Genomic DNA, 23680 nt, shown 5'->3' on the forward strand with positions numbered 1-23680 from the left:
AAAGTATAATTAGGATACCACAGTACAATGAGTATTTATTTCCTCTTTTTACCTCCCTCAGAACTTCTCATCAATTCTATTAATAATTTACTGTTTTGAATTTTTTCTCTGAAACTCCTATTTTTTTTTACACTTCTCTAAGCTCCTCAAGGACAAGGCTTTTTTGTAGATGTAATATTTAGTGCACAGTAAGTACTAAATGGACTGACTAAAGGTCAGGATATTATACAAAGCCAAAGACCAACTACAAATACATAAAGGATGGAAACAATTCAGCATTATTATGATAATGATTCTGATGTCTATAGTCCACCTTCTTATACCCTATCATATTAGGATGGAAAGAAAAAGCTTCCTAGCTAAGTAATAACATAGTGACTTTGGAAACGGTCCTAGTTTTAACAACCAACCAAACAAGACTGTCACTTTATACATGGTCCTACCTTCTCCATCAAACCTCAGGTTAAGAAAGATAAAGGATACATGATAATGATCCTGTCCTCTACAAATAGATCAAATTTTTAAAACAATTTTTTAAATGTAGTCATGTAGTCAAGATAACACTTAATGTACTGCTTTTAAAGGCTACAGCACTCCTTTTACTATGACATTTTATGTATAAATGTTTCAACTTTAGTTCACAAAAATGTGCCCAAGCACCTCAGCAGCAGAGCCTGAGGATGTTGTCTTAATGACCAAAGGCATGTGCTCAGACTCACCACTTCACAGCTATGCACTGAAGAAGCACACTTACTCTCCTCCTTCAATTCAAATTTTCCTCCCCAAGGTTTAAATGAGGGAATTTTGGAAAATTCAGTGCTTCCAAAATAGAAGGGAGTGGGGCTGGGGATGTGGCTCAAGCGGTAGCGCGCTTGCCTGGCATCCATGCGGCCCGGGTTCAATCCTCAGCACCACATACAAAACAAAGATGTTGTATCCGTCAATAACTAAAAAATAAATATTAAAATTCTCTCTCTCTCTCTCTCACTCTCTTTAAAAAAAAAAATAGAAGGGAGTAACAATGCTAAGATATTACTTAAAATGAACAAACCTCATGATTTACCTGATTAGTCTCTAAATATTAATTTTAGCCCAGAAAGTCATGCCCCTCAGTCACCAGAGGGGCTTCTACAAAACAATGAGTTTTTATAATTTCAGTTTTTACCAGTGCTCCATTCAGTCACATAAGAAAAACCCGTGCATCAATTATAAAACTCACTATGAGGGTTTTTTCAGTATCTTTAAAGTAAAAGATTAACTAAAAAGTTATCTCTGACCATGATTAAGAGAAAGGTTCTCTGTGACACACAGTAAGCATTAATACATTAGGCATGGCATATCTCGGCTTTCAGAAAGTCTTAAAAACTGACTTTACTTAATTTGACACTTGATGCTTCCTAACATCTTTCCCATCCAGTTAGATTTTGAAAGTTAGACCTAGACCTACATAAGCCCCTAGAAACCGTCTAGACATGTATACTCATCTTACAATGGCAACACTTAAATCTTTGAGATAAGGCTTTTTTTTTTTGTACTTAGAAAACTAAACAACAAAGGATTATGTAGGTGTGCAAAATAGTGTTTCTTTTCACATTTACCCAAATTTCTGCAATTTTATCCCATATTCCATAAGAAACTGCAAAATATCAAGGAAAATAGCATATATGACTAATATCACTGGTCCCATTAATAACAAAATATCCCCTTAGGCAAAGCAATGAAATAATAAGGCCTATTTCTTATCTTTTTTAGGCGATGGTACAGATTCAACTCAGTGCCTCCTGCATGCTAGGCAAGTCCTCTACCACTGAGGTATATTTAACCTCAGCCCTATTTCTAATAAATCTTCCATGCAACAAATGTCTGATTCATATTAATCACACTCACAAGTTACATAATTATTTCAACACTAATATCTCCAACCAAAAGATTTCTAGAACTCTCCTTTTAGAACCAGACTTAAGCTTTCTTCTGAATGCTACTACACATCCAATATCTAATACAGTGCCTGGCACACAGTAAGCACGCAAACGACTAAATAACTATACAAAATAGCAGTAAAATTTAGTTATTTCAGGACAGATGTACTATGAAAACAGAAAATATTTGATCCTAAAGCTGATTCATCAAATGATTGATGAAGCCAAGTACTTCTTATCCAAAGAAAGCACTATTTCACAGGAAATACACCGAGATTGAGCAGTCATTAAAAAAAAAAAAAAAAAAAAAAAAAACCTCATCACTAGCCCACATTTCAATTTTTAAATCTCAAAATACATAAAATGTTTGACATTTCCTAAGTAATGTGCCTGATCATACACTTGATTGCATGAGCAGTATCCATAAAGTCAAAGAAACACATTTACATTCTTCTTTTGTAATTCTGCCCTGGATGCTTTTTGGGGTCTCTGTGATGTTAAATTGCTTAACTGTCAAGTTCAATACCTCTATCTACAAATATATGTTCATTAGTAGTTACACTTACACAAAATGCATTTATAATGTCTGTTGGGGCTTAACACCCATCAGTGCCTAGACTTATTGTTCTTGAAGTTCAACTAAAAAGGACTCCCAAAAATGAGTTGGGTGGAAAGAAGGAAAACTGGCCACTTCTCTTATCTCCAATCTTTAAGTGGGGATCAAAGCAGAAGGAATTTGGGGCTGGAATTGTGGCTCAGTTATAGAACTCTTGCCTCCCATGTGTGAGGCACAGGTTCGATTCTCAGCACCACATACAAATAAATGAATAAAATAAAGGTCCAGCAACAACTAAACATATATATATTAAAGCAGAAGGAATTCAATTGCGTAGCAGTCATGTGCTCATAAAATACCCGAAGAAATCTATATGCAATTGGCATGCTATCTACGTGCATACATATTCCCCTAGCTTATAGGCATGATGTAGCCCTCCACTTTATCTTGGCCTGCAACCCAGGGAGCACATGAGTAAGAAAAGTGTCCAAGCCTTCTTTCTTAAATCCTCTAAGTTCTTTCTTTGGTATCAGTAAACAGTATGAGGAACTTTTGCAGCCCTGGAGTTGAACAATGTCCAATGCTATAATGTCAAGCCTACACTGCTTCTTCATGGCACATAAATCAGAGTAATTATGTTTTATTATAAGTTTTTCATCTTTCTTAATGCTGGCTTTTAAAATGCCAAATTCTTTGACACTCCACCCATTATGAGGTAGAGTCTAATTACTTTCCCCCAAAACATGGGCTATCTTATGACTAGCTTCTCAAAAACAGAATGAAGCAAAAATGGTTTATTGCTATACAGTTGCCTCAGCTTAGGTCATAAAAAGGCATTCCACAGGGATGGGGATACAGCACAGTGGTAGAGCACTTCCCTACCAGGCATGAGGCCCTGGGTTCAATCCCTAGTAAGGGGGGTAGGGCACAGAGGGCATTCAGCCTGGCTCTCTTTCTTGGGTCTTTGAAACTCTGAACTACCGCGTAATTACTTTAGCTACCTTGCCAGGTGTGGTGGCACCTGCGTGTAAATCCCAGCAACTAAGGAGGCTCAGGCAAGAGTATTACAAATTCAAGTCCACACTGGACAACTTAGTAAGATCCTATCTCAAAATAAAAACAAAAAGGTCTGAAGTAGGGGCTGGGCATATAGCTCAGTTGGTAGAGTGTTTGCCTTACATGCATAAGGCCCTGCGTTCAATCCCCAGCACCAAAAAAAAAAAAAAAAAAAGGTCTGAAGTGGTAGAGCACCTCCAGGTTCAATTTCCCTTGAATCCTCCATGTTGAAGATACCACACAGATAAGCACAGATGCCTAAGACCTCCTCTATTTGAGTTTTCAGTGAAGATTACTTCTGCTACCTACTCTAAGATTGCAACTATGTAAAAAACCCAGAGTATGAGGGGCAGGGGTTGTGGCTCAGCAATAGAGGGCCTGCCTAGCACGTGCAAGGCCCTGGGTTGGATCCTCAGCACCACGTAAAAATAAATAAATAAAAGTATTGTGTCCAACTTCAACTAAAAAATAAAAATATTTTTTAAGAAACCCAGAATATGAAACATCTAGCTGAATCCTGTTAATTACTCAGAACTGAGAGATAAGAATAAATGACTGGGCTGGGGTTGTGGTCAGCAGTAGAGTGCTTGCCTAGCACATGCAAGGCCCTGGGTTTGATCCTAAGGACCATATAAAAATAAATAAAATAAAGGTATTGTGCCTAATTACAACTAAATAAATAAATAAGATTATTGAAGGGCTGGGGATGTGGCTCAAGCAGTAGTGCGCTCTCACCTGGCATGTGCGGGGCGCTGGGTTCGATCCTAAGCACCACATAAAAATAAAAAAATAAAGATGTTGTGTCCACCTAAAAATATTTAAAAATTCTCTTTCTTCTCTCTTAAAAAAAAAAAAAAAAAAAAAAATGACTGTTGTTTTACCCTGTAGGTTTGAGGTAGTTTATTGCTATTAGCAATTAAAAAAAAATCATAACGATGATCAAAGAGAACCTCACCATTTCTTTGGCTTTGGTTTCACTGGTATATGAATAAAAGCCTCAGTAATGTTGTATCTTTGACATCTTCCTTACCACATTCCTTTAATTGTACTACATCTAAAAACAGAAAAACAGACTGAGGGTATACTTCAGTGGAGTAGCACTTGTCTAGTAGGCACAAGGCCCTAGGGAGGGAGGGAGGGAAGGAAGGAAGGAAGGAAGGAAGGAAGGAAGGAAGGAAGGAAGGAAGGAAGGAAGGAAGGAAGGGCTAACATTAGTCTTCCTATACATTCATTTCAAATATCTTATTTACAAATCTATTCACCCATAAACTCACCTAAATGGTAAATCTTTGCTCAAAATAAAAAGCCAGTCCCTGCATAACACCAACAAAAAAAGCCACATTTTTATATACCCTAGTAACTAGTACAACACTGACAGGCAAACCCTAAACAAACACACCTGGTAACATATACTTACAGAATACTCTCATTTCCTCATCCCTAGTCAAGGACTGACTGCATAGGAAAACAAAAGCAGAAGGACCAAAACCTTCATCAATCATTAATTTCTTAAAAAATGGTCTATGACCTGGGCACAGTGGCACACACCAGTAATCCCAGTGACTAGGGAGGCTCAGGCAGGAGAATCACAAGTTCAAGGTCAGCCTCAGCAACTTAGCAAGATCTTTTATCAAAATAAAAAGGGGTGGGGATGTGGCTCAGGGGTTAAGTAACCTGGGTTCAATCCCCCATACCAAACAAGAAACAAAAATGGTCTCCAAACATCCCACAAATTTAACTAGCGCACAACCCAGCCCGTGACTTCCATGTCTTTTGAAGTCAAGGTACTGCCATCATAAAGGTGTTACTTTACAATTCACCATAGTTCAAAGCAAAATATCTGCAAAGTGAAATTCCAAATGTTACAAAAGGCACCAGATTTCATTTATTGGGAAATTCATCAAAATATACCCACCTCTGACAATCAAAAATATTATATACAGATCAATTAAGTAAAACTGAAAACACAATTGTGCTTTGAAATAGAATGATTTGAATATCAAATGGTTATGTGTGTAGCCCTTGGAAAAACTGCAAAATACTTTTGTAAAAATTTCATTATAGCCAGGTGCAGTGGCACATGCCTATAATCCCAGCAGTTCAGGAGGCTGAAATAGGAGGATAGCAAATTTAAAGCCAGCCTTAGAAAAAAGCAAGGGGCTAAACAACTCAGTGAGACCCTGCCTCTAAATAAAATACAAAAAATGGGACTGGGGATGTGGCTCAGTAGTCAAGTGCCCCTGAGTTCAAGACCCAGTACACGCCCCCCCACCACCAAAAAAAAAAATCTTTATAAAATTTAAAATGAAATCAAATTCTGGCTTGAGAAACTCCACTATTATAAGACATTTTTGAGGCAGGTAAAGAAAAGTGAGTGTGCATTGTCTATTTGATTTTTGTTAATTTTCTAAGGTATAATAACAATATATTAGTTAATATGATACACTAGATCCATATCTAAATGATATAGTACATTTAAAGAAGTAGTATCATGAAAACTGCAACTTTCAATAGTTCAATGAAGCGCTTTTTTTTTTTTTTGAGGGTGGGAGGATCCTTTGCAGTACTAGGATTGAACAGGGCATTCTACCAATGAGCTATACCCCCAAAATCCCCCTTTTTTGAGACAGGGGTCTCACCAAGTTGCCCAGGCTGGCCTCAAACTGTGATCCTCCTGCCTCAGACTTAGGAATTGCTGGAATTATATCATGCCATCATGCCCAGCTTCAACAAAGCTGTTTATATATCCATGCATTATTTTGCAAATACAGCAAAATATTAATTACTGAGTCGACAAAGTAAAAAAATGAGACAATTCATGTTTTTATTCTTTCAAGTTTTCTGCATAACTGAAATTGCTTATAACACAATGTTGAAAAACTTTTCAAATAAATAAAAATCAATCTCCCCCAAAATACACAAATATATGAGAATCAAGGATCATTACATTTAATGGGAAGGGTTGTCAACTGAAGTTACAATGTGCTAACTCCAATGTTAGTCAGAATATTCTGTTTACAAAAACACAAATACTTGATTCAGCCTTTATTCTAAAAAAATTTAAATATAGTTGTGAGAACTAAATTTTATTAAATATCTTGCTGTCAGACACAAGTCTATAATCCCAGCTACTCAAGAGGCTGAGGCAGGAGGATTGCAAATTTGTGGCCAGCCTCAGCAAGACTCAGTCTCAAAATAAAAATTAAAGGGGCTGGGAATGCAGCTCAGGAGTAAAGCATCACTGGGTTCAATTTCCAGTATTGCAAAAGAATTTTTAAAAATTGCTTATTTTTGAAGTCTAATTAATTTAAGAAAAATACATACTAGTATATATCAGATACTAAGGATACAAAGGCACCTATAGGCCTGTCCTCAAAGAGGTTCCCCTCAAAGCTCCTGGGGGGCACTGAATTTAAAGCATGGCACTGTACCAATGATTAGAATGTCTAAAAGATCATTTAGCAATATTACAAAGAACAGTCAATTCAGAGGGCCTTTCCGTGTCGGTAATTAGTTTTTAATAATACATTTCAAATAAATGAAAAGTATAAAATTTAATTTTTGCCTCTTTTCTTTACTGATGTACAAATATCTGATCCCAAACAAGCCCTCAATAAATATTAAAAGTCACTTTTTTTAAGTTGTAACTGCACATGATACCTTTATTGTATTTATTTATTTTTATGTGGTGCTGAGGATTGAACCCAGTGCCTCACACATACTAGACAAGTGCTCTACCACTGAACCACAATCCCAGATGCCAACAATGTCACTTTTTTAAAAAAACATTTTCTGGGGATCTTGATTTATATTTAAGTTAAGATGAAAATTCTGGTGAATGTATTAGGGAAAAAATTGCTTCAATTTTGTAACAATTTTTTTTTTAACAAACTATCTTCTCTATCACCATATTCTGAATGTAAAATGAAAACAATAAATACTTGACTGAAACCCAAAAGACTTTCATTACTTACCCCTTCTTTGGAGCAAGGATATGAATATTTTGTAAACCCAAGTAAAAATTAGGCCCCTGTATCTAAAACTCATGGGATTTGTTAAAAATCAAAGCTCCTAATAAACTATTTTTTTTTGGAGGGGGGGAGGCGGGGGGATACCAGTGATTGAGCTCTGGGTCACTTGCCCACTGAGCCACATCCCCAACCCCATTTTGCAACTTACTTAGAGACAGGGTCTCACTGAGTTGCTTAGCACCTTGCTCTTGCTACAGCTGGCTTTGGCGATCCTCCTGCCTCAGCCTCCCAAACTGCTGGGATTATAGGCGTGCACCACTGCTCCTGGATTCATAATAAACTTTTAATAATAAATCAAAAAAAAAAAAAAACCTGATAACGAAATGCTATTTTAAATTAATATACTCCAAAAGATTTTTGGAAATCTAATTACATGGCTTTGATAAAGGAAATGAGTACATAATGATTATGGGAAGTATAAGTTGGTGCCAATGTTTTAACAATTGATAGCAAGATCTTAGGATAGTGAATGTTTTGATCCTGGGATTTACTCTAATAAATGTTTGCAAATACATTTCTGAGAAAATTTTCTACTGCATGTATAAAATTTGTAAATCTGTTAAAAATTAGCATTATACTCATCTTTCTATGTAAGTTTCCATTTGTAACTTCAAAAAGATTTTTAGAGTAATAATAATAATTCCATAAACTCAACATCCTTTTAAGAAAAAAAACTCTAGCCTGTTTTGCAGTGTTGAGAATGGAATCCAGGGTCTCATGCATAGTAGGCATGTGCTCTACCACTGAGCTACAACCCCAGACAAAGAAAAAAATCTTTAGAAGAAATTAAATAGGGGGCTGGGGATGTGGCTCAAGCGGTAGCACGCTCGCCTGGCATGCATGTGGCTGGGGTTCGATCCTCAGCACCACATACAAACAAAGATGCTGTGTCCGCCGAAAACTAAAAAATAAATATTTTTTTAAAAAAATTCATTCTCTCTCTCCTTAAAAAAAAAAAAAGAAATTAAATAGTTATTCATTATTCAATGCTTCTGATGTTCTTATTTTTAGGGGGAAAAAAACTGAAGTACTTGCCTAGGAATTTATTTTCTGTTAAAATAACATTTATAAATATATAAAATATTGAAACACATTAATAACATCAAAAATAATCACCCATGCTCCACACGCAAGTACACTTGTCATTTTTTTCCAATATTTCTAATGAAACTTTTAACATGGTTAATACCATTTTAATCTCTTAGAAAAACACACTGTCTTTTATTCGTCTCAGTGATACCGGTCTGTAAGCAGAATTCACACTGTTCCCAATTGCAGTAAGGCATGTTTATCTTCAGAAATAGTAAATCACCAACAACTTGGTCAAACAAAGGGGAAGAATGCTATTTGTAGTCAAGAAATCAAGCAAGTGGCCTAAAATGGGATGGAACTGACACACCTCTTAGTGTACTGGTTCAGTTTCTCAAATCTAACCACCTAGATAAACCAGTTACAGCTAAATATGACCAAGCACAGCAAACTTATGATAATACTAAGATCATTATTGAATACAGTTAATATAGTATCTTTTTGTACAAGAAACTATTAAACTGACTTGAAACCCTACTCATCACTCTTAAGTATTTTGGGCTTTTAATTCCTCAAATCCACTGCACACTTTTACCTTGGGGTGTTCACACATGTTGTTTCTCTGCCTAGAAAGCTTTTCAATTCTTAATGCTCTGTACTGCCTCCCACAGCTCTCACATAAGCCCTTCAGCCTACCACCTACTCACTATCCCATATGCATTTGCAACAGTTCTTCTTTGGGTAAGACACCACCCCAATACTTTCCCAAGACTAAGCCAGGGGGCTCTGATAAAGAATCTTAAACATCTCCTTCACTGAACTTATCACAATGCCCTGTCATGTCATGGTCTATCATTCCCACAGACTAAGATCCACCACAACACACCCCAGACTAGAACTGACATGTAGCTGAATACACCCCCCCCCCAATATCTTGCTGAATAATTAATTACAAGCCCTTTTTATTTTGAGACAGGGTCTATCTAAGTTGCAGAAACTGACCTCACATTTGCAATCTTGCCTCAGCCTTTTGAGTAGGTAGGATTACAAGCATGAGCCATTGTGCCCAGCCGAGATAGTATATTAATGGCTTCAAATATTGTGTACAAATACATATAACAGGTATGTAAATATTAACATATAATTACATTTACATATATCTTAACATATACACATTATTTAAAAAGCATGTGCTTGTAACAAGTTTCCAAAGGAAAACCAATTAGGCTAAGTTAATGTAGGCTCTAGCCTTTGCCACTTAACTGATCTAAGCACTCCAACCCTCATTTCCCTTAGCTATAAAATAAAATCCTAAAATCCTTCTTTGTGTAAAATTTTGAAGAACACCTCAAACATGACATATTTGATCATGTCAAACCATAAAGCATCATCAATTATTATTCTAAAATTCAGAATGTTAATAGGTATCCTGGAAAATAGAAAAGTTTCTGAGTACTTGGCAATACCAGGACCTCCTATACAGCTTTCCCAAAGAGTAGAGCAACTGTTTCAATCCACGAGAAATCAAAGGTGAACAAACACTCCCAACTCTAAGAGATACCACTGTGGTTGTGCTTTTGTTTTATCACATGCTATTTCAAATAAGGTTTTTTTTGTCTTGTTTTGTTTTTAACCACACAGAACTTTCCGCTACTAAATTTATATGAAAAACATAATTAACAGATAATACAAATGGACTGCATTTATTCATGTTAAATTAAATGCACCAGCCTTAGTTTAAAATTTAAAAAAATAATAATAATGCAAAAGAGTTAAAGCTGTTTATTTTAAAAAGCTCAATTAAAATAAGGTGGAAAAGGTTTAAAAAACTCTATTTTCCATCCACTATTTTCATCCACACTCCTGAATATCGATGAGAATGATTACAAGTCGTGGTACATGCCTATAATCCCAGCAATTCAGGAGGCAGAGTCAGGAAGATCACAAGTTTGAAGCCAACCTCAGCAACTCAGGAAGACTCTCAGCAACTTAGTGAGACTCTGTCTCAAAAATAAATTTTAAAAGGGCTGGGATTTAGTTCAGTGGTAAAAGTGCCCCTCGGTTCAATCACTACTACTATTACTGCTACTACAATACTGTGGTGGTGGTGGTAGAGGAGGAGGAAATAGGAGCAGCAAGAGGAGGGAGAGGGAGGAGGAGGATCAGGAGGGAGAAGAGAAGAGGCAGGAAATAAAAACCAAAGTTTTGAAATGGCAGAGCTGGCCAAAATATATCAAATACAATTTGTAAAATAATATCACAGGCCTAAAGATTCAAATTAAAATGAACTTTCAAACATTACATATACCTCCTCATATACAAAATGAGTAAACTGAGACTGCAGGAAAATGATGATAAGCCTTGAGACTCCGTGACTAGTTCAGAGAGACCAGACAGACTCCTAACTCAGACCAGAGTCCTTCCACTTCTCAAGAGTTCTGGTGCCTGTGGCACACAGAATCTTTCAGATATCATTGCCAAATTCTGTAACAATTGTATCACTTGATAAAGAATGTCAATATTAGAAAACAAACCTTAAGAATTAAACAGATACATCTGAATTCAGAAATACAGTTTTTACTATTTCATTTCACCTTGGGCTCTTAGGAAAATAAGTGTGATATAAAATTCTATGCCCATTAAAATATTACATCATGCCAACATGGTGTCATATGCCTAAAATCCTAGCAACTCCAGAGGCTGAGGCAGGAGAAAGGCAAATTCCCAGCCAGCCTGAGCAACTTAACAAGACCCTTCTCAAAAAATAAAAAAGGTTGGGAATATAGGTTGGTGGTAGAGCACTCCTGGGTTCCATTCCCAGTAACACAAAAATGAATAAATTTTTAAAATAAAAAAAAAGTCTTCTGATCTATTTATTTCAAGGGAAATATTTCTCAAAAATGCATATAGGAAAAAATAAAAATTAAAAAATTAAACGCATGTGGGGAAAATGTTGCTTTCTAGCTTCAGTACTTTGACAAAAATACCTGCATAATTAAGAATTTGCTACTGGAGGAAACTAAGTGATGGATACATGGACTTTTCAATACTATCTTTGCAAATTCTTGGGAGTCCATAATTGTTTCCAAATCAAGTTAGAAAAACAGTAAATTGCATAATCACCTGCAGTCACTCCCTGAGCCCCTAATCTATAACCTTACTATGTGTGTGTGTCTGTGTGTGTGTTGCTGGGTATTGAACTCAGGGCCTTGTGCATTAGAGGCAAGCACTCCACCAACTGAGCTATATCCTCAGCCCAACCTTACTCTTCTTTAAACTTTCCCAATGAGCCAGAGGTTCCAAGCACTTCCTAATCCTGAATTCCAGGAAGTGCTGGTGCAGCAAGTGAAACACATAAGCCATTCCTAGCGGAGCACATTTGCACATGAGACGCACACAACATTTGCTGAACAAGGAAAGTTAATCTTAACACTGTTCTCAAACTGTGTAGGCAATAGCAAGGCAAATGTTGACACAGCCCAAACTTGACTACCTCTTTTCATCAGTCTTTCATAATCTACTACTAGCCTAGCCTATAGACCAACTTCCCTGTCCCGCCTAGACTGTAACTTTATGAGCACAGGCGAATTTTTCTTTGTGGTACTAGGGATTGAGCCTACGGGCACTCTAGCACCGAGGTAGAGCCCTACCCCCTATTTATTTTGAGACAGGTTTTTGTTAAATTTCTGAAGCTGGTCCCCAACTTAAGATCCTCCTGCTTCAACCTCTGGGATTTCAGGCATGGACCACCATGCCTGTCCTGATGTGTGTTTTTAAAAACTACATTTCCAGTGTCTTATAGTACCAGGGTGGAGCTACTATCTATGTAAACTTAACTTGAATTTTTAAAACTTCATGGTAAAAACAAATAAGTAAACAAAACAAACTACTGCAAATGACTTCCCCGCTTTCTGGTTTTACTCAATGTATGCAGGCAGGGCTTTGGAGGTAACTCAATGGTACAGAGAGTGCTTACCTAGCATGTGTGTGGCCCTGGGTTCAATCCCTGGCACACAAAATCAAGGAGCAAGAAAACACTCTATTCTCAAAAAAGACAGCTAAGAACCTGTAGTTCCTGCTTTAAATCAAAGAACCTCTTAACTGGAAGAAAAAAAAAAACAACCACAGTTAATGATTTTATTTCAATTTGGTTAAGCTACATTACTCATATAAAATATTCTTATCAGAAAAACTTTTCCATTTCAAAACAACTATGAGGGGGCTGGGGGCATAGCTTAGTAGTAGAGAATGTGCTTATAGTCAGTGCAGGCCCTGGGTTTCATCTCCAGCATCAAAAAACAAACAAAAATAAATATATCATGGCCGCAAAAACAAACAAAAAAAAATCTATCACCTCTCAAGAATGTCCTAGAATTTACTAAAGGAAAAGCTTCCAGCAACCGTCAGTTCACATTTCCAAAGAGTCTTCTGGAAAGTAGAGATGTCATAGAGAAGAAAAACAAAGTACCGGTTGTCCTGGAATCGCTGCAATTCAAAAATTTTATGAAGCCAGAAACATTCTGGGTGTATGGGGTAGCTGCTAACTATCTACTGACTCCCATCTTTGGATGCAAGTGTTGAATGTACCCTTCATTGGCTCTCAGAAGTCAACATATTGCCTGGTTCTACATCTACAGCAATGACAGAATTCTGATTAGGGAATTGTTAGGATCCTGTGCCAGTTATCTGGACTCATGCTCCTGTGGCAACAATAGGAGGCAAAGAAAAAGTACTTCCTAAACTCCTCCAAGGACCAACCAAAGAAACAAAAGGTCGAAATGCTCATTATCAAGAAAATACTCCATATCCCCCCCCTCAATTATTCCCTAATCTATACTACAATTATTCCGTAATCTATACTAATCAAGACACCTGAGAAGCAGAGCATAATCACTTAGGTAAAACACCAATGAATTTCTCAAAGATGAATACTTAATTCTAAGCAGGATTTTAAAAGAATCCATGGCTAGGGGTTATAGCTCAATGGTAGAGTATGTGCTTAGCATGTGCAAAGCCCTGGGTTTCACACCTAGCACCAAGAAAGGAGAAAGAGTAAGAAATCAATTGTTTAAAGAAAAAAAAAAAGCATCAAATTGGTGCTTCCTTTACAAACTTAAAATAGAAATTTCTAGATTCAAGTGATGACACAGAACAATAAACTGGACAAATTCAAATTACTTCTGGAGCAAGACATGGTGGCACATGCCTGTAATCCCAGTGATTCAGGAGGCTGAGGCAGGAAAATCTCAAGTTTGAAGCTATCCCAGGCAACTTAAGGAGAGACTGTCTAAAAATAGAAAGAACTGGAGATGTAACTCTGTGGTAAGGCATCCTTGGGTTAAATTTTCAATACCTTCTCCCCAAAAACCCTAAATCCCCACATACACACTTTCAATAAGAAACAATTACTATTATAATGTAAGAAACCAACCAACTACACAAACCCAATAGCCCTCTCTTCCCAAAGCCTTTTTGCAGGGTGGGAGTTGGGTGGGACTGCACTGGGAATTAAACCCAAGGTGCTACACCACTGAGCCATTTCCCCAATCCTTTCTTGAGACAGGGTCTTGATAAATTGCTAAAGGTCTGACTAAATTGCTAAGACTGGCCTCAAATTTATTATCCTTCTGTCTAAGCCTTCAGAGTCACTGGGATTACTAGCACACACCACCTCACCCAGCTCCCACAGCCTTTTATACAAAACCCTGTTCTCATCAAGATATTAAGATTGGGCTGGGGATGTGGCTCAAGCGGTAGCACGCTCGCCTGGCATGCGTGCGGCCCGGGTTCGATCCTCAGCACCACATACAAACAAAGATGTTGTGTCCGCCGATAACTAAAAAATAAATATTAAAAAATCTCTCTCTCTCTCTCTCTCTTAAAAAAAAAAAAAAAAAAGATATTAAGATAACCCTACCATGTTATCTATGCTTTCTAAAATTTTCCATCAAATCTCAAATTTGGCTAATCTCAAATTTGGCTTTTACTTAACACAACACAGAACCTCTTCTCACATCACATCAAGCAGGCTATCACAAAGAACAACCAAATGAATTTCCACCATGCCCGAGTAAGAGTCTTGGAGATGCTCAGGAAAAGACCTGGAACCTTACATCACCTGAATTCAAATAGGTTCACATTGGAGCAGAACCAGCATAAAATGGTAGCTTCAACCCCTTTTTCTCCTATACTACAAAAAAATGGGGCCTGAACTAATGGGGGGGAAAGTAACTCTATTGATTCATTCATTATAGTACTTGACAGACTGGACACAATCATAACCTTTGTAACCAGCAATCTAGAATACAATCACTAGATTTAATGAAATTTTAAAATATATCTTTACATATGCTAATATTATTTTTAATTAACATGCAAATTTGCTGTCAATAAAAATACAATGTTGCTGGACATGATGGTGAATGCTTATAATTCCAGCAACCCAAGAGGCTAAGAGGCTGGGAGGCCAGAAGGCTGGAGCAGGAGGATGGAAAGACTCAGCAACTTAGTGAGATCCTAAGCAACTAAGCTAAGAACCTGTTTCAAAATAAAAAATAAAAAGGGATAGAGATGTGGCTCACCCCTAGGTTCAACCCCCAATGCAAAAAAAAATTTTATATACATGCACATACACATAATGTTTTACTCTGCCTGCTTCCTATGAAAAATATCTTAACAAATTAGTTAAGAAAAAATTCAGGTATATAAAATTATAGTCAGATACAGTGGCACACATCCAGTGACTTGGAAGGATAAGGCAAGAGGATTAAGTTCAAGGCCAGCTTCAACAACTTAGGAGACTGTCTCAAAAAAAAAAAAAAAAAAAATTTAAAGTAATGCAGATGTGGCTCAGTGGTAAAGCACCCCACCCCACCTCCAAAAAAAAAAAAAAAAAACGAAAAAGAAGAAACTTAAAGTCAAACACACATGGGTAATGTAGCTCATGTAGCTCAATGGTAGAGTATCCCTCATCCCTGAGGAAAAAAAAAGAACAGGGGATGGGGGGAATTTAAGGAGAGGGAAGGAAAACAGAGAAAGAAGGATAGGAAGGGTGGGAAGAGAGGAAGAAAAATTGCAAAGTCACCAACATGTTAACAGGGAGAGCCAGAACTTTTCATCTCAAATTTGAGATTCTCTGTTTTCCACAAGAATTTTTTTTATAACAAGGAATTTTTTTTTAAGAATATGAATACTAGGGAATGGCTCCAAATAGAAAAACCCAAATTTACAACTACAAAACAGATTTTATAATTATGGTATAGATACACAATTTAATACTACTACCCATTAATATATAAAGAAACTACTACAAAAGCAATGCATAACAAAAGCATTGTTCTAAGCAAAAGAAACCAGACTCGTGATTCCATTTCTACAAAATCCTACAGAGGCAAAACCATAGTAAAAGAAAGCAGAATAGTGGTTGCAAGGGACAGAAGAGGTAGGGAGAATGGACTTAATATACAAAGGTAACTTTTTGGGGTGATGAAAATGTTCTACATCTTGACTGAGTGGTAGCTATGCAAATGTACATTCTTCTCAAAAAACTTGATCAAATGGTACACTTGAAATGAATGAACTATACTGTTGTAAAGTATAATTGTAAGATGTAAATACTGAAAATATATTATTAATGGGAATACCCTTTTTTAGGGGGGGAGGCTGATACTGGGGATTGAAGCCAGAGGCATTTAACTGAGCCATATCCCCAGCCCTTTTATTTTATTTTATTTTGGAAACAAGGTTTCATTAGTTGCTTAGGGTCTGATTAAGTTGAGGCTGGCCTCTAATTGCAAACTTGTGTTCCTCTGGCCTCAGTCTTCCAAGTCACTGGGATTAAAGGCATGGGCTACCATGCCCAGATAAATACAGTACGTTTGCTATGCAAAAAGACAAACTGAATTTACCAGTGAGATAACATTCAATATTAACACTTTATTTAATCGAGAGTTCAAAGCCAGCCTCAGCAACTGTGAGGCACTAAGGAACTCAGCGACCCTGTCTCTAAATAAAATATAAAATATGGCTGGGGGTGTGGCTCAGTGGTCAGGTACCCCCTGTGTTCTATCCCCAGTACCAAAAAAAAAAAGTTTCAAAGCATAGGTAATTAAGGATTTAACATATTTCTCATTCTGAAGTGTATTATCACTACACTGATTATATCAAAAAGTAATGAAATATTAGAGATAAATTCTTAAAAGATAAACTCAGTTTACTAATACTCTCACTGCTATATATTACTTAGAAAAATATCACAAACTTTTCACTTGACCTTATCTTATTCTTCGGTGTATATCCCCATTGAAAATCATTAATCATTTAATTTCATCATTAATTGTAAAATTACAAAATGACTGTTAATAAAATGCCATTATACTGGAGATTAAGAAGTTACAACCTTGGAACTGGTGGTATAGCTCAACAGTAGGGCTCACACTTAGTAGAGGCCCTGGGTAACAGCTTCAGCGCAAGCGAGCGTGCACACTCACAAAGACACCCCAAAGCATTGAGCTGTCGAGAATATTAAGATTTCCAATGTGATCCCGCCCTCCCGCCCATTCTTCTAAAAAGTTACAAGCCAAACAAGTTTTCTGGTGGCATGCCCCATGCTTACAATCCCAGTCTATAATCCCAGCTACTAGGGAGGATCTTGAGGCAGAAGGATGGCAAATTAGAGGCAAGGATCCATCTCAAAATAAAATGTTGGAACTGGGTATATAGCTCACTGGTAGAGTACTTGCTTTTGTGAGAGAGATTTGGCTGTGTGGGACAGAGCATCATATCATCAGTGGAAAATCTTAAGTCTCTTGAGTTATGTGAGAGATTGGGTTCCATCCCAAGTACCACAAAAGAAAAAAAATCAGCAAAATTACATCAACATTTCATAATCATAGAGACCCAGGAATCTATCAGAATGCCAACATATCAAAATCACAGAAACACAGGTGGTGCCCAGGCACAGTAGTGCAAGCCTATAATTCCAGCAACTAGGAAGGTTAAAGCCAGAGATCACAAGTTGGAAATAAGTTTCAGCAACTTAGCAAACCTTGTCCCAAAATAAAAAAGGGCTGGGGATGTGGCTCAGTGATTAAGCATGCCCCTAAGTTCAATCTCCAATACCAAAATGGGGGGAGGGGGACAGTAACTGGACCTTTTCTTTATTAGAAGTATGATAAAATGGGGGAAAAGAAGGCAATAAGTACATCCTCTTTCACCATAAAATTGCTCCCTTCAATATGCCCTTTAAGATCTACTTAAATGTAATTTAACAGTCTTCAATGATTAAACTTTCCTTTAGAGATCATTTGCTAAATTAATAGTTAAGAGAAAAAAATCCTACCCTTCCTAATTCCATCCCATTTCTCCCAGTTGTACTCCTGTGGACCATATGATTTCCTTCACAAGTGCCTGTTTATTCCTAGGTCTATGATTTAGTAATCAACTTCTTAAATGTAAATTTAATCTGCCCTTGTTTCAATCTTTTAATCTTTCCTTCAGCAATTTCATTTAATCACTTTATGCAGCACGGCTCTGTCTTTCCAGTAGTGTTTCCAGTACTGTTTTTAGGTAACAATCCCAAAATAATGAAGAGTTAAGATTTCCCACTGATGATATGATGCTCTATCCCACACAGCCTAATATGTGTTATTTTGGGTGGGTTTTGGGTTTGCTTTCTGTTTTGTTTTCACTTGAGGATTGAGTGTTTTTGTTTTTTGGGGGGTGCCACCCACTTAAATTTCAGGCAGCTTTCAATTATGATAATCTCCACCCCCCACAACTTTTGTTCAACTCATCATAATACCTATCTTCTGGTTTCTACTGAGAGGGCAAGGATATTCCTGAGTCTTTAAATACAACAGTTTCCAATCATGAGCACTTACTAAATACTATGCTCTATGCAAAGAATCACACTTTCTCTGACAATACTCTCCAAGAGGACTTTCAGTGATAATGGCACTGTTTTCTATCTGCACTGTCCAGTGTGATGGTGAGTAGCTACATGTGGCCTTAGAACACTTGAAATATAACTAGTTACCAAAGAACTGACTTAAATTTTAACTTTAATTAACTTTGATTTAAACCATCATGTTTTGAGACTAACAAGAACTTAATATTGCTTGAATTTTCTTCATAACGTAATTTTCACTTATTTTTACATTTATAAGTACTGAACAAAACTAGGCCAGGGTTTCTCAACCTTACCACAAGTGACCTTTTGGACCAGATAATTCTGTTGGTGGGGGGGCTATCCTATGCATTACAGGATGTTTGGCATCATCTCTGGCCTCTAACCACTAGAAACCGGTAGCAATGTACCAGCTGTGACAATCAAACAACTTCTTCAGGCTGGGGGTACAACTCAGTAGCAGAACATGTGCTTAGCATTTCCAAGGTTCTGGGTTTAACCCTCAACATTTAAAAAAAAAAAAAAAAAAGTGTCCAGACACTGCCAAATATCCCCTGTGGCATATGAGCTGAGTATCACAAACTTAGGACTGAGAGTCTAGATTCTTCACTTAAGGCTAAGAATATTAAGACAAAAGTGATTTGAGTTCCTGTTTTCCTAAACAGAAACCAGGCAACACACAAAAGCAGTTAAAAGAAACCATCTCTTTATATTTTACAGAACTCACATTATACTTTATAATAGTTGTTTTCCCATCCACTATTAATTGTTGACCTTGAGATGGATACTATGCCTAATTCAGAGATTGAGATGGAAGGGAAGTGCAGAGAGGGAAGTTCGAAGCAGTTAAATGACATGCCTACCAGAACATGCTTCCAAACTCCTATCTATACTATCTTACCCTGTAGCCTTACAGCACCTAAAGGGAAAAAGAAACACCCTTTTGATATAACATTCTCAATCAAGACTGTTTATGATTGCACAACACATTACAATGCCAAAAGGCAAACCTCAAGGAAAATTCCACATATAGACAAAGAGAACTGGAGTAACTAACCGGCATCCTGAGGAATAATTCAGGGACTGGCCATGCTGCACCCACATCACTTTAAAAAGGCCTCTCCTAGGGCTGGGTTGCAGCTCAGTGGTAGAGCACTTGCCTAGCAAGTGTAAGACACTGGGTTTGATCCTCAGCATCACATAAAAATAAATAAATAAAGGTATTGTGTCCATTTGCAACTCAAAATTTAAAAAAAATTTATTTTTTTCTACTAACCTAGTACTAGGAAAGGGTTCAAAGGCTCAGCCCCCTGACTAAAGGTAAAAGTCAATCTGGAGCTCTGGAGGAGGAGTTAAAAGAAAAGGAGAATGAAAACTAAGACAGGTGGTTGGCTGCGAAGGCTGGCATGCCAGAGACAGTAGAAATATTCTGGAATACAGGCCAAGTGGAATAGTGGAAAGAACCCTAGACTTTTTAAAAAAAGAAAAAAAGGTCAGAAGACCCATCATGTGGAACTCAGATGTCTGTCAGTAGCTCACTATGTGTCTCCTGATAAATTCAACTCATTGGGGAGAAGATTGGTCTACATGACTCTGGGGACACTTTCCAGATATTGGTGAGCTTATGCCTCCAACTCTATCCTCAACCTCAATATACAGATCCAAGTTCTCAGAAACTAACTCAAGAAATGCACTGAAAAGAAAGCCAAAGTGTCACAAAAGAAAATTCTGAGTAGAAAACGATGCTTTCAGGCCAAATTTTTTTTTTCCTTTTTTTTAGTGCTGGGGTTATTCAAACCCAGGACCTTATGCTAGGCAAACGCCAAAAGTTTTCTTTAACTGAGCAATTTTTGTAGTACCACAATCCTCATGTAATCTTACTGTTTTCTGAGTAAAGAATAAAATATATCTATTTATACCCCTTTTCCTCCAAAACTATCATTCATTATTCATTTGCAACTCCCACAGGCACATTTTTCATATTAAAATGAAGCTATGTAAGCACACTCTTTCCTAATTCCATAACTTAATTAAAAAAGGTTGTGCTGGGGTTTGTTTTGGGTTTTGTGGTTTTTATTTTGTTTTGTTTTTGGAAGCAGATTTGTCTCAAGCAATAGGTTGGTCTAATTACTCTGCAACTAGGTATAAAAAGAGGAGTTTTCTTTCTGAAGGGTAGACACAGAACAGTTTCTGCCACAAGTCAACCAGGTCAAAAAACATACAGTGCCTTGGCTACCTCTTAAAATTTTACCTACACAGCTGTTCTATTTTCTCATTTATGTGAAACTTTAATTATAATTCAAATCCACTTCTCCTTTTCCCATTTCATGAGAAAACCCAAAATGATTTAATGTTAACATTGTGTACTGATGCTAGAATCAAAAACAAAATGTATTACTTTTTTATACTAGGAATGGGAGGGTTAGTTTTAAGAAGATATGACTTGTAAATTTCTGAAACAGGTGAAGCAAAAGGGATACTAAAAAAATGAATCAAAGTGCCCCCCCAAACAGCAAAATAGGTTTTGGCATGCACAGCCAATTGAGTAAGCTAGTCAGGTACTTGGTACATAAAGTCAAGACTAAGAAAACACACTCTACTTCTTTCCTCCCTGGTGCAATTTTCTAAGTTAAAAGACAAGTTACACGACAAGCATGCTTCTATGAATGACAGCAGAGCTATTCTCACTACTTGCCTACTTCTAAAATATACAAAAACTCCTATGTTGAAGTCTTTTATAAAAAGATATCTAATGAAATAAAGTTAGAGTAAGGATCACATAACAAAATATTAAATAACCTAAAGGTTATTTCCATATGTAAAGGAGCTATAAGACAACTCCAAATGGTTAATATTTTCAAAAGTAATTCCAAAAGTTTCACAAATACGTATTTAACAATATAGCTAGAGCAAAGATTAAACAAATCCGAACCCAGTTCGAGAAACTATGCCCCCAGCTCCGGATTTAAAAGCAATCCGCCCCACCTGAGGCGGTTAGATACATTGAGACAGAAGCCAATATCTTAGCAGCAAGTTAGGCCTCTACCTCTCTCTGGGAAGCGCATGACAAACAGGGCGTCATACAACTTGAGTCACCAGGTCACTTAGCAAAAATTACTCCTAACTTGCAAACTTGGGATCAGATGGCCTTCTATACTAAAAAGAAATATACAGAGCAATAAAGGATTAGACTAGAGAGAGGATAAAATGCTCCACTTTCTGACCCGTAAACATTTGGCCCATCATTAGCTCTGAGTCCTAGATTCTAAGACATGCTTTAATGGAGGCCTCCCTCAACCTCCTCTGAGTCTGTTTTGCAACAGTGAAGGAACTTTTCCTGCATTATCTCAGTTCCCTTAGAACATGTGGCCCTGCAATTCAATATCCTAAACTGGCAAAGAACAGTAGCGGAGGAAAGAGGAGGACGCCAAAGCAAAACAGCCTTATGAAAGACAAAAAAAAAAAAAAATTTAAATATCAAAATCCCTCCTCCTCCCATAGCAAAGCCAACCCAGAAATTTACAGCGTGTTAAGAAAAGCAGCATTGCGAACTGCAAACGTAAGAGTTTTCCTTTGACACTCTACGCACGGTTTTCAGCTGTCAAATTACAACTCAGGAAAACACTATCATTAGAATAAAAAAGGAAACAAAAAAGCTCGCACCACAGGGGCCGGGAGCTGGAGCTGCCAACACCATTTCAAGGGAAGGAGAGCAAAGGGAATCCAATCCACTTCCCCACCCCCGCCCAAATTCATCCCCACCCGGGGGCAGGCAAACCTCACGGCAGGGGCTCAAATTTAATAATAATAACAATAATGATGGTGCTTCCTCCCTTTCTCCCTCCCCCAACCCCCTCTCCGGATCTGCCGGGAATCGCAACACCCACCCACCCCCCGGGATCCCCAGGCCTGGCAGGTCCAGACTACCCCACCGGACACAGCTCGCGGGAGTCCTAGAGGACCCAACCCAGCCTACCCCGGGGCCTCTGGCCCCGCTTCTCCTCTTCCCTCTCTTTTTACCTCCACCATCCCCCATCCGCATTGTCTGTCTCAATTCAACTTTGACTAATATGGATTCCTCGGGCCTGGGCCGGGCGGTAATTACAGCCCGCCCCCCGGGAGCCGGAGCCCCCCCCCATCTCCGCCGAGTTCAACGCGGCTCTATGCGGGAGGGGGAAGGGGGTCTGCAGAGCGCTCTTCCGTCTACACCGCGGGCCCGGTCTACACTGCGCCCACCCCCCGCGGCCCCTAACCCCCGGGACGAGAAGTTTGCCCCAGAAGGGACCTACAGGGGGCAGTGAGGACCCCCCAACCCAGCCGGTCGGACGGCGCGTAAACACCCGCGCCGGCCCCGGCGAGGTCGGTGGGGGTGGGGGGAGGGGAGGGCGCCCCTCCCCCGCCAGCCCGCCCGCCGGCCGGCCCTATTACCTGTCATTGAGCTGGTCCTCGGTGCCCGGCAGCGGGTGAACCACGAAATGGATGGACGTCATGGTGCTTCCTTCTCGTCCTCCTACTGAGGACGGCCCCCTCCCAATCTCGCCCGCCCCCCGAAGCCCCTTCCCCTCCCCAAAACCCACGGCCGCCGCCGCCTCCCAATTCCCAAATGGAGAGAAGCGAATGCGCAAGGGCCGCCGCCGCCTCCCTGCCGGGCGTGTGTCCGCGGCCCGGCGGTCCGGCGGGGCAGGCAGGAGGACGGATCAACGCGCCACTCGCTCGCCCGGCCACTGCGCGAAGGGGCGCGAGGCCGGCGGCCGGGACCGGGGCACGCCGCCGCCAGCGGCAGCCGGGCGTCGGGAGAGGACCACTGGGGAGGAAGGCGAGGGGCGGGCGGCGGGAACCGTGTAGTCCTGGCGGCGGACGGGTCGGACTAGGGGAGGTGGGAGGGAGAGAAGCCCGCACCGCGCGTCACTGGCGAAAAGCCGCCGCCGCCGCCAGCACCGCCGCCGCCATCTTCACTTCTGCCCCAGTTTCTCCGTCTCGCAAGATCCGCGCCGGAGCGGCGGGGGAGGGGCGGACGGGAGGAGAGGAGGAGGGAGGAGACCGGCGGGCGGGGGCACGGCCGCGAGGGGGCGGGGCTCCGGGAAACGGGCGGTAAGGCCCTTTCGATTGGGCGGCTCAACGTTGTCGGGCCACGACGCTGTAAGGCGCGCGCCGATTGGCGCGTTCGGCTCCCGAGCCCAGC

At 39.1% G+C, this 23680-nt stretch overlaps 1 protein-coding gene across 6 annotated transcripts in view; it reads right to left on the bottom strand.

Annotated features, from left to right (window-relative positions):
* The window catches only part of Ubr5 (ubiquitin protein ligase E3 component n-recognin 5), a 128543-nt gene extending 105490 nt beyond the window's left edge, over positions 1–23053 (bottom strand). For 5 of the 6 annotated variants that reach the window (XM_046464610.2, XM_046464609.2, XM_058585648.1 and 2 more), the window contains exon 1: positions 22927–23052. In XM_046464610.2, the coding sequence (XP_046320566.1) occupies positions 22927–22988 (62 nt within the window). In that variant the 5' untranslated portion in view covers positions 22989–23052. Of the gene's footprint in view, positions 1–22926 lie in introns of all 6 variants that reach the window. The other variant, XM_046464606.2, reaches the window with a different exon arrangement.
* Between the last annotated feature and the right edge of the window lie 627 nt (positions 23054–23680).

This window comes from Marmota monax, unplaced genomic scaffold, assembly GCF_021218885.2.
Source record: "Marmota monax isolate L192 unplaced genomic scaffold, Marmota_monax_Labrador192_F-V1.1 WCK01_AAM20220418_F8-fsc00003, whole genome shotgun sequence".
NCBI classification, from domain to species: domain Eukaryota; kingdom Metazoa; phylum Chordata; class Mammalia; order Rodentia; family Sciuridae; genus Marmota; species Marmota monax.